General features: G+C 40.4%; 1 protein-coding gene across 5 annotated transcripts; it reads right to left on the bottom strand.

Moving 5' to 3' along the window:
- Positions 1-5757: 5757 nt before the first annotated feature.
- Positions 5758-13478, bottom strand: MID1IP1 (MID1 interacting protein 1). Of its 5 annotated transcripts, none has more exons than XM_039342160.1 (2): positions 13460-13478; positions 5758-10420 (listed from the first exon to the last, which is right to left on the bottom strand). In XM_039342160.1, exon 2 carries the CDS (start codon positions 10137-10139, stop codon positions 9624-9626), a length of 516 nt encoding a protein of 171 aa, XP_039198094.1. In that variant the 5' UTR covers positions 10140-10420; positions 13460-13478; the 3' UTR covers positions 5758-9623. The 5 variants fall into 5 exon arrangements, with proteins under 5 accessions (XP_039198094.1, XP_039198095.1, XP_039198092.1 ...); XM_039342161.1 differs by lacking the exon at positions 13460-13478 and adding an exon at positions 11317-11677 and having other exon boundaries at positions 5758-10184; XM_039342158.1 differs by lacking the exon at positions 13460-13478 and adding an exon at positions 11317-11579.
- Positions 13479-13942: the final 464 nt, after the last annotated feature.

Here is a 13942-nt window from a genome sequence, read left to right as displayed (position 1 = left end):
GTCATATAAAGAAAATGTTCTTCCCAGTTCAAGGACTGTAAATACCATGGATTCTTTTTATAATCCATGAGTGCTTTTGAAAATGCTAAACAGGTTAACTATTTTAGTGAAATCAGTATTATTGCCAGCATTTATTTTGGCCAACAGCCTCTGCTGCTTAGAAGAGAGTTTGGCTTGGTGATTGGCAATGGTGTAAGGATTGCATCAGTTGATATAAACATAGATTTTGTGAGGGGAGGGATGAGAAAAGGCCAAGCATATCCTTTGGTCAACAGAATATTGTGTTACAGTTTTCAGAATGAGTGTTCTTGTTCATACAATTTATCAAATAAAAATAAATGTAAAATTAGAGAAATATGTCAAAACTACAAATGACAAAAAATACATCTTGATGCCAGACTTCATAGAGCATTTCTAATTAGCTATATTAAACCTTCAAAAGTCATTTCTCAAAAGTGTGCTTTGCCACGTTAAAGAAAATATTTGATTCTTGAAAAGCTACAGAACATTATCAGCTATTGCAGATTTTTTTTTCCAAATCTCATTAATAATTTTTATAGTATTGCTTTTAAAAGATGCCTGGAACTTACAAGAATATGGGATGCATTTTCATTATGTTGTTTGGTAGAAGTAGATGACGGAAAGTTTAGGCATGAAAGCAGGCAAATGGTGCAATCTGCAGCTGTTAAAATGACTGGAAGATTTAAGACTAGAATAATCTCTTTGCTAGAAGACTGAGCTGTCAGTCATTCTTGGTTCCAAGTCTGCCTCTGCCATGACTTCAGAGATGACTTTAGGCAAGTTATTTTCTATCAGTCTACATAGCACTACTGAGGTACCTTATAAGGCTGTTGTAAATGATGGAGTAATTATGTAGGTTCAGAGCTTGAACATTCTCAAAGGTGCTATTGAATGTGCATCTGTTGTTGAATATTTAATCTGAATCCGTTTCTTTCTTTAATAAGGTGTGGCTTTTTATTCAGCTCAAAAACACATTCTATAATTTTATCCATTACTCAGTCCTGATCAGCAAAAGTCCATTGAGAACGACATATCTATTCAAATCTTGATTAAATAAACCAATTGATTAACCAGGTATTGCATGAACATCTCTACCACGGGGTTCTCGTCTACTTGGACAATGTTCTAATCTACACCACCATCCTAGAGGAGCACGTCCATCTAGTTTGGCAGGTGCTACGGAAACTACTTGATGCCCATCTGTACGTGAAGCTTTCCAAATGTGAGTTTCACCGGGACTGTTTAGACACAGGATACAGGATCTCAGGTGATGGTATAGAGATGGACCCCCACAAGGTGAAAGCGGTGTTAGACTGGCAGGCCCCCAGGACATGTCACCAGCTGCAAAGCTTCCTGGGGTTCGCCGATTTCTATAGACAGTTCATTCCCTCCTTCGCCACCATTGCCCATCCCTTGACGGAGTTGCTGCGGACAAAGCACATGACAAGCAAGCCACGTCCTGGCCAACCATTATGGTGGACCATGGCCTGTCAAAAGGCATTTGAGGACCTGAAAGCCCTTTTTGTTAAAGACCCGGTTTTGCTCCACCCAGATCCTGACACTCCGTTTGTGGTGCAGGCCGACGCCAGTGACGTTGACGTCGGAGCGGTGCTACTCCAATGGAACAGTCAGGGGACGTTAAAACCGTGTGCCTACATGTCCCGTAAGTTCACAGCTACTGAACGGGCATGGGCTATTTGGGAAAAAGAGGTGTTTGTGATATGGTGGGCACTTGCAACATGGAGGCATTTGCTGGAAGGGGCTACAAAACCGTTTGAGGTGTGGACATACCATAAAATCCTCGAGGCGCTACAAACACCATGATGCCTGTTGCCCAAACATGTCCGGTGGCCCAGTACTTTGCCTGCTTTTGATTCACTTTAAAGTATGTACCGGGGGCAAGAACTTTCTCGCCGATGCGCTGTAGTGCATGTCTCAGTACCACAGTAAGTGGGAGGACTCCATATCGACAAGAAGTAGCTCAAGCGGTCCTACGCAAAGTGGCGGGTGGAGTGCTCCCGGAGTTACAGGCAGCAGTGCTAGGTGATGCATGGCTGTTGACATGGAGAGGGGGTGGCGTGGAAAGGAGACAAATTGTATGTCCCAGAGGTCATGCGACAAACAGTCCTCCGACAATGTCATGACACCAAGCAAGCCGGACATTTCATTGGACGACAACGAACGTAGGTGACAGCAAATCAATTTATAACTTTTTTGAAATGTGTTTTTCTGGATTTTTTTGTTGTTATTTTGTCTCTCACTGTTAAAATAAACCTATCATTAAAATTATAGACTGATCATTTCTTTGTCAGTGGGAAAACATACAAAATCAGTAGGGGATCAAATAATCTTTTCCCTCATTGTATAATAAACAGAAATGATATGTCAGCAAGTTGAGTTAATTTATTTTTTATTAAAAATTTAATTTTTATTAATCAAATTTATTTATAGTAGTCCTCAAGTTACAACAGTAATGTAGGTGCCCTTTAGTCATAAGTTGTAATGTTTATACAAATGGTAAAACATGACTAACCCAATTGTATGACTTGCAGCAGTTGTTAATCGAATGCATAATTGTATGTGTGAATGCCATGGTCATTCAACAACTCATTGTTCATTATGGTGGAGTTTTGCCAAAAACTAAAAGTGCCAGTTTTAGGCAAAACCATCATAAAACAGGGGCACATGATCACAGGACACTGCAAACAGCTGTAAATGCAGCCGTCTTGCTGAGGGCCCAAAGTAGGGTCATGTGACTACAAGAAGAGGAATGATTGTAGGAACAATGCCACCTCATGAGGCAATCTATTTTGCTGTTTAACAGCTTTTACATCAAAGAAATTTTCTCAATGCTAAACCTGAATCTACTTCTCTGTAGTTCAACCATTGGTTCTGTTTCAGCCCTCTTGACTCAACAAAGAACAAGTCAACATCCTCATCTGTATGACAATCCTTTATACAGCTGAAAACTGTTATATCTTCCCCCAGTCTTTTCTGCAAGCTAAATATATCCAGGTCCTTTTAATTGTTTCTCATAGTTCTTGGGTTCCCAGTTCCCTCACCATTTTGGTAGCCATTGATTGAACTTCCTTCAGTTTCTCAATGTCCTTTTTAGACTGATGCAAAAACACAATATTCCAGTAGGGCTCTAATCAGGCATATTCATAGGGCATGGGAAAAAAAGTCAAAATGGCAGTCATGGTGCAATCAAAGTTTTGCTTGTTTTTTTTAATGTAATGCACAAATGACACATAAAAAACAAGCAGAACTTGGATTACACTATTGCATCTACTTTTTTTACTACAGCCTGCTGACACCATTGGGCTTGATTGAGGTAAAAGCAACTTACTGTATTTTCTATGATGTGAACAATATGTTCATTGATGCATCTCAAAACAGATTCATTTTTTTAGGAGGTGCATTATATGGTTGACTCACATTCAACTTGTGTCACGTGCAACAACTTGTGATCAGATAATCATCCAAATCCTTTCTGCATAATCCTGTTAAATACCATACTGTTCATTTTGGCCCACTATTCAAAACTTCAACTTTCTCTTTTTCTTCTAAAGTGCTAGATGACTAAAAATTCAGTCATTTTCTCTATCCCAGTGTTTCCCAAACTTGACAATTTTAAGGCATGAGGACTTCAACTCCCAGAATTCCACAGCCAGCAATGCTGGCTGTGGAATTCTGGGAGTTGAAGTCCACATGCCTTAAAATTGTCAAGTTTGGGAAACACTGCTCTACCCCTTCATCCAGGCCATTAACAAGATTATTGAACATTACAGAGTTCATGACAGAACCTCATGACACCCCCCCCCCATTTGACTCTACCCTCCAAGCTATCTACCGTATATGCCGCCGTATTAGGCGACCCGGCGTATAAGATGACCCCCGTCTTTATAGCCGGGCCGCATTCCTAGAACGTCGTCTTATACGCCGGAAACTACCAGTATTTCCGGCGTATAAGACGACTCCCGTCTTTGGCGCCGATTTCAGCGCTCGCGGAAGTCGTCTTATAAGCCGGCATTTACAGTACTTGTAATTATTCAGCTAAATTGAAATCTATCTAATAATTTAGGTATCATGAGATTACTACAATTCTCTAGAAATATAGAAAATGTATCTGGTGCCAGAAATGACTAGATGTTCCCAAACATTCCTGGTTTACAGCACCCAAGTATCTTGGTAATTTTTTTCATGTCCCTAGCACAGCGGTTCTCAACCTATGGGTCGCGACCCCATTTGGGGTCGATTGACCATTTAACGGGGGTCGCCAAGCAAGGCTGTCCACCATTTTTTCCCCTTTTCCGGCAGGTGCCTTACCTCCCTTGGGCTGGGCCAGCTGGTGGCCCAGCCATTGGTCAGCCTGCTCCGTCCCTGCCGCTTGCCAGCTACGCCTCAGCCGGCGCAGGGGGCGGCACCACGCATGCGCGGCGCTCCCAGGCAGAGAAAGTCCTCAACTTACGACTGGTTGGGTAGTCCTCGACTTACGACCAGTTTAGTACTCGACTTACAACCGATTGGGGGTCACGGCATTAAAAAGGTTGGGAACCACTGCCCTAGCAGATCCCATACTGTATGTATGCATGGTTCTGGCTGCCATGGGGAATTTTATTAAATAGCAAATATCCCATAGTGCCCTGTTCACTCCCGTTCCTCCCATCATATGTCCAGTTCCTCACACTATAGGTTAACTGATTCTTATTTATAGCTCTATATTTGACTTTAAATTGTTACAATTTAATCAATCCTGATTGGAAGAAATTGTCTACCACATATTAAAAGGATCAGATCACAGGATAAAGTTTTCTCTTAGGTTCTTTTTCCTTACTCATTTAGATGGACTTAAGTTATCTTGCCCTGACTGGTTCTTAATTTAAAAAGAACTTTTTTTTAATCATTTAACAAAAGCAAGTTTAATTAATTCTTTCTTTAATCAAAGGCCCTTTCATGATGGTTTCAGTGAAATAATATGTGAAAGTGCCCAAAGGCCAAGATATTGCACTGCAAATCCCACTTTTAAACATTTTACTATGTTTAGAAACAGAGGTGAAGTTTGGCTAGTATCCAATATCCCCCAGGTTACATGGAAAGGAATTTGCTTAAGATGTTTTCTTTTAATAAAATGTCATATATATCATATACAACTCTCCTTTGTTTGACCACGTGCTGTATTTTATTAAATGAATTATTTGTACACCTATTCTTATGATGGAACCACCTAGATCAGTGGTTCTCAACCTGTGGGTCGGAACCCCATTTGGGGTCGAACGACCATTTCACGGGGGTCGCCAAACAACGCAGTCCGCCATTTTTCCTCCCCTTTTCCTTAGCTGTGCTACTCCCTTTTATTCTATTGGCTTTTGAAAGCCAATAGAATAGACTCTCTTGAATAGAGTCTAATTCTATTGGCTTTCAAAAGCCAATAGGAATTGTCCAGGCTGTCTCTGCCCTGCTGAGCCCGCCAAAAGTCCCATTCTGCAAACGGTGCTGCACCAGTTGAGTAGTCCTCGACTTACAACCGGTTGAGCAGTCCTCGACTTACAACCGGTTGGGGGTCGCGGCATTAAAAAGGTTGAGAACCACTGACCTAGATAATTTGGACAACTTAAATTTAGAAAAAACATTCCTTTCCACTCATAGCAATTGTGCCTTGAACTTTCCAGTGGTTGAACTTTTGAAGTTTCTGCAAAGATTCCAAGACAAGTAACAAGATAAGGACACTGCAGATGACAGGGAAACAGTTTATTTGGATAACAGCATTGTTATTATCAGATTAGTAGCCAGGGAAATAGGTTGAAATGTGTTACAAATGAAAGTAACTTAGCAGCAGAAATAGGTGAGACTCTTCAATCAAATCAGAGAACATTCAGGAGGCCTTCTATACATGCCAGATTCACAGATTAATAGCACAAATATATGCAGGATTACCCTAATGATAGTGAATAGGGATTGGTTGTTAGTTTTGAAATGGTTAAAAAAAATAATTCCAAGATCCGGAACTGAAATTGTGACGTTATCTCAGCCCATACATCTTTTAATATTTTTCAAGGAGGGTACTTTGAGACAGAGACCATAGCACAGTGATATATCACGTGCTTTTCATACATATTTTTCAGAGTGATTAGTGGCATATCCAATTTATAAAATTTTAAAGGCCATAAACTATGAAAATAGACAAGATTTTGTCATAAGGAGGTTCCTACGTTCCTATGGTGTACTACACACATAAGGAATGAAGCACATTCCTACATATACTTCTATGTTAGAGCTTCTTCTATAGGAACAACTTATCTTGAGTAAGGGATGGTTATGAACTACCATTTTACATTTCTCACAATAAAGTACCTTGGAATATTTAATGGAGTTTTGTCCAATGCAATACATCATGAAATAATGACAACTTAAAATTCTTACATAATGGCCAGGATATGATAGAAAAAATTAAAATGGATTACACTTTGGCAGTGGTTTTGAAGTTTTACTATCCTATCAGGGCAATTTTTCAAGGATGCCAGTTACTGAAACTAGGTCTTAGTACAAATATGAAAAAATACTTGCCCAAGTCCAAGTGATATACCATTATAACCAAACTATTCTTGACATTTCTAACTTGAAATACAAGGGTAGATATGAATTCCTCTTAATTATTTAAAGTTTAATTTCCACAATATATTAAATCTGTCCCTTATACCTCCCATTTAATTTTAAAAAATGGAATAATGCTGAGTATTTTGGGGGTCAAGAAAAGACTTGTAGCATGATCGTGCCAACTTAAAAGTAAAGTAATGCCACTGAGTTGAACAGAACTTACTGCTGGAAATTGAAGTGACAAAATTGCAGGTTCAAGGATATATTTCATGTAAAGCCATCACAAGTCACGAGTTGTGGTCCTTCTACTTAAAAAATCTGTAAGTTACATATTTTATAAATTTTGTTGCATATATGTAATGTGTATACGTTTGCTTGGGGTTCTTTTGTGGACTATGAAAAGAAATTATCCCAAATAGATAGATTGCATAAGAAAGCTCTGTGTAAGACATTTAAGGATTTGGGCTGATGACACAACTGTTTTATTCCACATGATCCATAAACAGGACAATAGTATTGTATTGCTAGTGACATATATATTAGAATCCTGAAGACTCTAATCTGCTTGCTCTTGGATACAATAGTGTCAAAAATAACAAAAAGAATGCATGCCTTGTTTCGGTTATGTGGAAAAGCATCCTGTAAGTCTAATGGGCTTGGTGGCACGTTCTATTTATTTTTTAAATATATATTTACAGGAAATCTAAATTTCATTGTATGCCATTTTATTTTTAAAGTAATCTAGAAATAGTCTTTAAAAAATCTCTTCCCCAAAGATAGGAAAACTTCTTGCTTAGTTTTAGATAAATTTTATCCTTCATCTTTTCGCTGCTATTGAACTATAATGTAATCCAGGGTAGTGCATAGGCAATAGTACCACATTTTAAACAAAATAAAAGATATAATTGCATCTTGAAGGGTCCTTTTATCTCTCTACATTTTAAAATTGCATGGTTTAAAACATCACCATTAAAGGTAGTCTTGAAAGACCAATCAATAAGCCTATTGTATAAAGAAGGTATAAGAGGATTACGGATTAGTCAGGATCTTCTTAATATAAATACTCTGAATTGGCTGTAAGTCTAGATAGAAGAAAAAACTATGGCTATTCTTTCAGTATTATAATTATTTCAAGGATAGTCCTCAAAATCTTAAACTCAAAGAATGGTGTTGATTGTAAACTACATTACATCTGATAAAACATTTACCTACAATGTCTACAGCAATTTTGGCAATGTAAATTTGATTATGTATTAGTAAGTATTAGTAAGATGGATACCTTTTTAAATAACCAAGTTTGGAGTATATACTGTATGAAAAACTATTTGTTATATGGACAGACAATCTTGTATATCTTGAGGGTGAATAGTTTTTATTTTGTTTTGATCTACTACAAAATGGGTATTTATTTACAAATTACAATATCTGGCCTACTTTGCCTATGCTCAGAAACCTAAGCAAGGTTGAATCTAATTAGTATGCAGATGGAAAACAAGGAATAAATTTCAGATGTGTAAGACTGATTAGGTAGTCTGAAAAACATCTTAGAATAAGATACTGACAAGCCACTTTCATACTACCAGTATCAAGAAACAGGAGTTGAGTGTTTACCTTAAAAAAAGCCAACCGCACCAATAAACAGATGATTTCATGGGACATAAATGAGCTCTGAGAAGTGCTGTCCGATACAGAAGAGAGGTTGGGTGGAAGACACATGATACAGCCACTTTGCGAAAGGTCTGAAAATGTAATGCCCTGAGAAGCCCTATTTGCATTTCTTTGAATTTAATCAAAGAAAGTCAGCATATACATAAATTAAACAACACAATTTGGATTATAATGCAAAGATCATCTGCTCCATGGAATAAGAGTTGTGAACAGAGAACACTGCTCCTACACCATTTGAATAAATTGATTAAAACAATTTAATTTCTCTTGTAAAGAATATCTAGAGTTGCTGTATTGTAAACATTAGCATTTAATTCAAGTGGAGCCATAGTATACAAACATACATCAACTTTAGTTAATATATCTTATTTTAGAATATATTCCACATCTGAATAAAAAAGTTTAAATAATCTTCAACACATGTACAATAATGGGACCCTATCTTTCCAGTGAAATATGAGTGTATATTAAGTAATTGGTTTTACTCTCCACTGAAATATGAGTGGACATTAGCTAACTGGTTCTATCCACTGCAAAAATATTTTAAGTAGCATACTTGCAGTTTCATCTCAACCAGTTCTATGCAGTAAGGAAAGATAAGTGTTGTATCTAAAGATGAACAATAACTGTTCACCTTGTATATTTAAAAAACATATTTAACTAGTGTTAATATACATTTTTGTGCGTTGGTAAAAAATAAGATGTCTACAATTCTGACAGCATGCAGAGAATTGATAAGTTCTTACATACATCCACACACACACACACACACATATATATATTTATGTTACAAAATTAGTGCAAAATCAGGAAAGAAGTGATACAATCCTCTCTACAATTGCCACCACCACATGCACTTGTGCAGTTTCCCAGGAATTACAACAAACTCTTTCAGTAACTGGCCAGGGCCATTATACATCATTCTGAGTCTTCAAAATCTGGAAACTTTATACTTGGCTGCCTAGTTATGCCTGCTAGTTTAGGCAGAAATTTATCATCCTGCCTCCCAAAAGTTATAGTAGTCAACAGTAAAATTCTAAAATAAAAAGTCCCTTTCATTTTATTATCTTTGCATTCTTCTCTTCAAGACACAAAATTTTATACTGCATCCTACTCTTACTACTGACCTTGATATACTCCTTCTTTACAATTTTAAATCTCCCATAAACGCGCTCTCTCTCTCTCTCTCTCTCACACACACACACACACACCATTCTTGTTTGCATTCTTCTTTAGCCCTTTCCAAATGCCTATTTCCCCTTTTCTGTTTTGTTTTTGTTTTTTTACTTCTCACCCAAACAGGCAGGCAGGCAGGCCATGCTTTCCCCCTCCCTGATTCAGTGCCCCCAGCTGTTGACTCCAATCTCCTGCTTGTAGCGGTTGGTAAGTACATTGGCCTTGCGGGTGAGTTTAGAGAGCACAGTGTGAAGCCCACTCAAGTGATAATGAAATTGCTTCTCTAAATCCTCCTCCGCCTCCTCATCTTCAGGGACTCCTCGACTTATGTCCATGGCACCAGAGCTCCCATTCAGCTTATCCTTCTTCCTTCCAGTGGTTTCCTCATTTGCCTGCTGCAATACACCCCATTCAATGTCATTGCGAATGGACTTGAGCAACATATAGTGACTATACATATCTCTGCAAGAACAATAGGTACTGTCATTGGGAGTCAACTGGGCCTCCCTTTCTCCACAACCACCCCCTGAATCCAGTTCTTCCAGCAAGAGAGGCACATCCCGAAGAAGACTGGGCACCATCACTGTTTGATCCATGTTGTTAACAGCTCCAATAAAGCGGTTCATTGCATTGAAGAGGGAATGTTTTTGGCTGTAAGAGTCACAGATCTGCATCATCTTGATTGTTGGGTAAGCTGCACTGTGAGCAAGCAAATTCTCCGACTGTGATGGAAACAGGAGAGAAGTAATCTTAAGGAAGGTCTAGCTGGTTAAGATGGAATCAATGAGAAAAATTGCTGCCAAGAGTTAAGTTTGTTTTCCAAAAAGGAAGACCACCACTATTTTCCTTTTCTCTACAATATTTTCCCAAGGATTAAGTGGTATTTCTCCAACTTTCTTTCTCAAATGTTAGGTACAGTGCAGGCTCAGCGTAAGAAAGCCTCTGCTGCAAGGAGTGGCTGTAAAGGAGAACAAAAGATGGCGATTGAGACCAGCCCCGTGCCTTGCCCCAAACCCTTGCCGCATCAGCTCTGGCTGCCCGCTCTGCCCGCTCGCTGGTTTGAGCCCTTGCCCCTCATCAAGTGCCTGGCTGTTATAAAATTTACAGTTTTCTTCATGGTGCTCCTCCTCCAATTTATAATTGTATTACTCTGTTGCTAAATCATAAAATAAACTACTGAAGGACTAAAACAAAAAACCAAAACCCCACCCTCTTCTCATCTCGACCTTCATGTACCGTCAGTGCAATTCCCTCCCCACCGCTTCCCGAATTAAACTGAGCACATTTCTGTAAATACACGGGTAAAGGAGAACAGTTATAAGCACAACCAAAGCACCGAAATAACCATTGTCCCCATCTCTCTAGACGCGGGAACAAGCAGCAGAACCTCACTCGGGTATTTCTCCTCTGTAGCCATTTCATCTCCTACTCCTCATTGCTTCAACGCTAATCCTTTTCTTGTCGAGGACCCAGCGCAGTAAGCACCTCGCTCTCCTTCGATGGAAAACGCTTATATAGCCACACAGGGGCGTCTCTTTAACAGCGCCTTTGGACTGCCAGCTCCACCCAGACGGTAGAATCCCGGCTTGGCTCGCATCTGCTCTCCTCCCGTGCAAATAAAACTTCCTTCAATGCAAAAGGCGCGCTTGGAGGGGGGGAGGGGAGTCTGAAGTAACTCTTCTCCTGCCGATCCCAAATGTATTACTCGCAAACCGCGAGAAAACCCAGCCTTCTGCTCCAAAGAATCGCCTCGCCGCTGTTTCCATTCAAAGCAGCAAATGGAAGGCAGCCGAGGGACCAAAATAAGCGCGCCGCCGCCCCTGCGCTCACCGCGAGCTTCAAGCGCTGCCTTACCTATGGCGGCTAGCCGGCTCCACGGGCGTCCTGATGCCTACCGCAGTCTTTCAATCCGTCCCTATCTCAGAGCAGTATTTATAGCCCGTATGTTAAAATAAGGTGTTTCCAAGGGCCACCCCCTTGCAGTGAAGCAAGGGAAGGAGAAAAAAAGAGGCTTCTCTGCTTTCCAAGTGACCACATGTAATACCGGATTCTGCTAGCAAGATCGACACGCAGCTCCGCCTCTTCACCAACATCCACCGGGGAGGGCCCTATGCGCACTGGTGTTGATTGGAGGAGGGGAAGCTATCAAATAGAGCCTCTCACCCCACTATGTGAGCCAAAGGAAATCTTTGCAGCATCCCACAAAGCAGGAGTTAGCTTGCTCTTCTGCAGATTCTCAGGCTGCCGTGGAGGAGTGAGTAAAACAAACGCGACTGGGTTTCCTCTCCTTTTACAACCCCGCTTGTGAGAGCATCAATAACTCAAGTCTCTTCTAGCTCCCCCCCCCCCATCGCGAGGCAACCAGAGTATCATTTAAAAAATAAAATAAAATAAAACAGGTAATTGAAATCAGCCTCCCAAATGCTGTGTGATCGTTGCCGAAAAGCACTCAAAAGGACAAAAACGTTGGCAACTGTTAAAGGCGGTTACACCTTAAAATAGAGCAAACAAGTTCCGCAAACAATGGAAGGCGGGACATTTTCTTTCTTTCCCCACTAAAAGCTTTCGCCAATCCTTCACCGTTTTCTTGCTCAAAGGCGTCTTGAGGAGGGCACCATATTTGTAGCGATCTCTTACCAGACTTCAGACCCAAAGCTTCTGTTAGGGTCAGAGTCAGTCTTAGAGCCTCTCTGACACGGTAACAACAACAACAAAATGCTGAGCCTGTAGTGAGCGACCGACTAATCAGACCTGGCTCTTAAAACGCTGATAGCGTCAAAGGGTATCGCTCTGCCTCAAGACACCTGCCTTGAAATTCTACTCAGCTCCGTGAATTACCCCACAAACAATTTCTAGTTGGTGAAAAAAAATGCGCTCTAGGCGTGAGGTCATTCCTCTTTCCTCGGGTTCAACTTCAAATAAAATAGGCAGATGTCTGCGGGACACATATGATTACAGTATTTTAAATAAAATGCAACTCTTCTGGGGGATGGCCTACTAACCCTTTCCTGGTGCTAGTTTCTCAAAGCAGCTAATGGCTTCCCGGCGGTTTTTATCCCGCCGGGGAAAAATTTGGGATCAGAGTAAAGCTCCCAAAAAACCAAACTCCCAAAATACGGCCTTAACGGGACTGGACTACAGACTCTTTTTCTAAAATCTGATATAAAATAATACTTTCATATATACACCTTTAAATTCTACTTTCAGTCCCGGCAAAGGCTTCGAGAATATATTAAATTGCTTTTAGGCAAATTTTCTACGATCAAAAATATCGAGTGCAGCCAGCTAGATGACAGAACGCGTGTATAGATTATTCCCTTCTCGAGGGGCATATTACATTCAAGTTTAAGCCATTATCGCCTTGGAATAGTAGACATCGGATGGGAGGAGAGCGCACATTTTCTCTTAAGTATATACTTTTACTGGAGGATGAACCTTATGTCCGTTTGGACGTTTTACTCCACTTAAGTGTGCCTAAAAATTTAGCATGATTTTTCAAGTTTAAATATCCTAGAGACAAGGATCCAGATTGATTTTTCCCTCTTTCGTCATATTATACCCAGGTTTTAGTAGCGCGCTTAAAAAAAATATCCCGCATCAATTTAATTAATTTAGCCTTGGAGGACTATTTCGAAGGTCGAAACTATTTGCTAGATTCGTATTGCAAGTAGGTCGCTGGCATTCCATCGCTTTTCACGCCTCAGATGCGTGACCACGAATCTCACCGCTGCAGATGTTCTACTTCCGCGAGCAGGCCAAAGCGGAGTAGTCTGAACAGTCTGCAGGCAAATGTCTACAACTTTTCTCCCCTTCCGCCATCCAGAATGAAAAAAATAAAAGACTATGAAGCCGCGAGAAGACCCGAGTTGACGCGCTATACTTTTCGGGGCAAAGGAGGTCACGCACACGCATAAAACCTCCCCGTGCCGCCTCCCGGAATTGAGCCCCGTCAATGACCGACAGTTACCGGCCTGCCGGGATCACCCCACAGCCTCACCTCCAGGTTCAGCCAATCACCGAGCATGCTGCTAGTCAGACTCCGTCCGGATATGCTAATAAGCAAGTCTCGGCAATGCCCAATCAGAAATAACACTTCCTGTCTCTTTCTGCTCCAGCGCCCGTGGCAACAAAGGAGTGGCAACTGAAAGAGCAGCGTGAATATCTCGTGGCGGGGAGGGAGAGAACGGGAGCGAGTGTGTTGCCCTGGCAACCTATAAACCACAATAAGGCATTGGAACATAATGACTATCTTTCACAGACTTTATACCGCTTTCTCTGGAAAGGAAAAAAAAGGAATAAAGGTTTTTACAGTACTATAAGTCTTGCAGCATGCTGCAATCAGAAAATTGCATCATGTTGCAATCAGGAAAAATGACTAGTTTGTTTCTGGAAAAACTCCTCTAACACGTTATTTTTTAAAAAAAAAATATATAAACTGAAATAAAATGTACTGTAGGAAAATACAAACCGTCGGGTTTAC

This window comes from Crotalus tigris, unplaced genomic scaffold (assembly GCF_016545835.1).
Source record: "Crotalus tigris isolate CLP2741 ecotype Arizona unplaced genomic scaffold, ASM1654583v1 scf7180000017775.1145084777:2100578, whole genome shotgun sequence".
In the NCBI taxonomy this organism is placed as follows: domain Eukaryota; kingdom Metazoa; phylum Chordata; class Lepidosauria; order Squamata; family Viperidae; genus Crotalus; species Crotalus tigris.
Note: the sequence above shows the minus strand (reverse complement) of the source record. Positions and strands in the feature narration are given on the sequence as shown.

What these genes read in the sequence shown, in the direction of transcription:
- MID1IP1 (XM_039342157.1), bottom strand. Translation starts at nt 10,884, where the DNA reads ATGAAATGGCTACAGAGGAGAAATACCCGA. An exon ending in TACAGAGGAGAAATACCCGA is followed by an intron (nt 10,185 to 10,854) that starts GTGAGGTTCTGC and finishes TTTCCATCACAG; the next exon opens with TCGGAGAATTTGCTTGCTCA.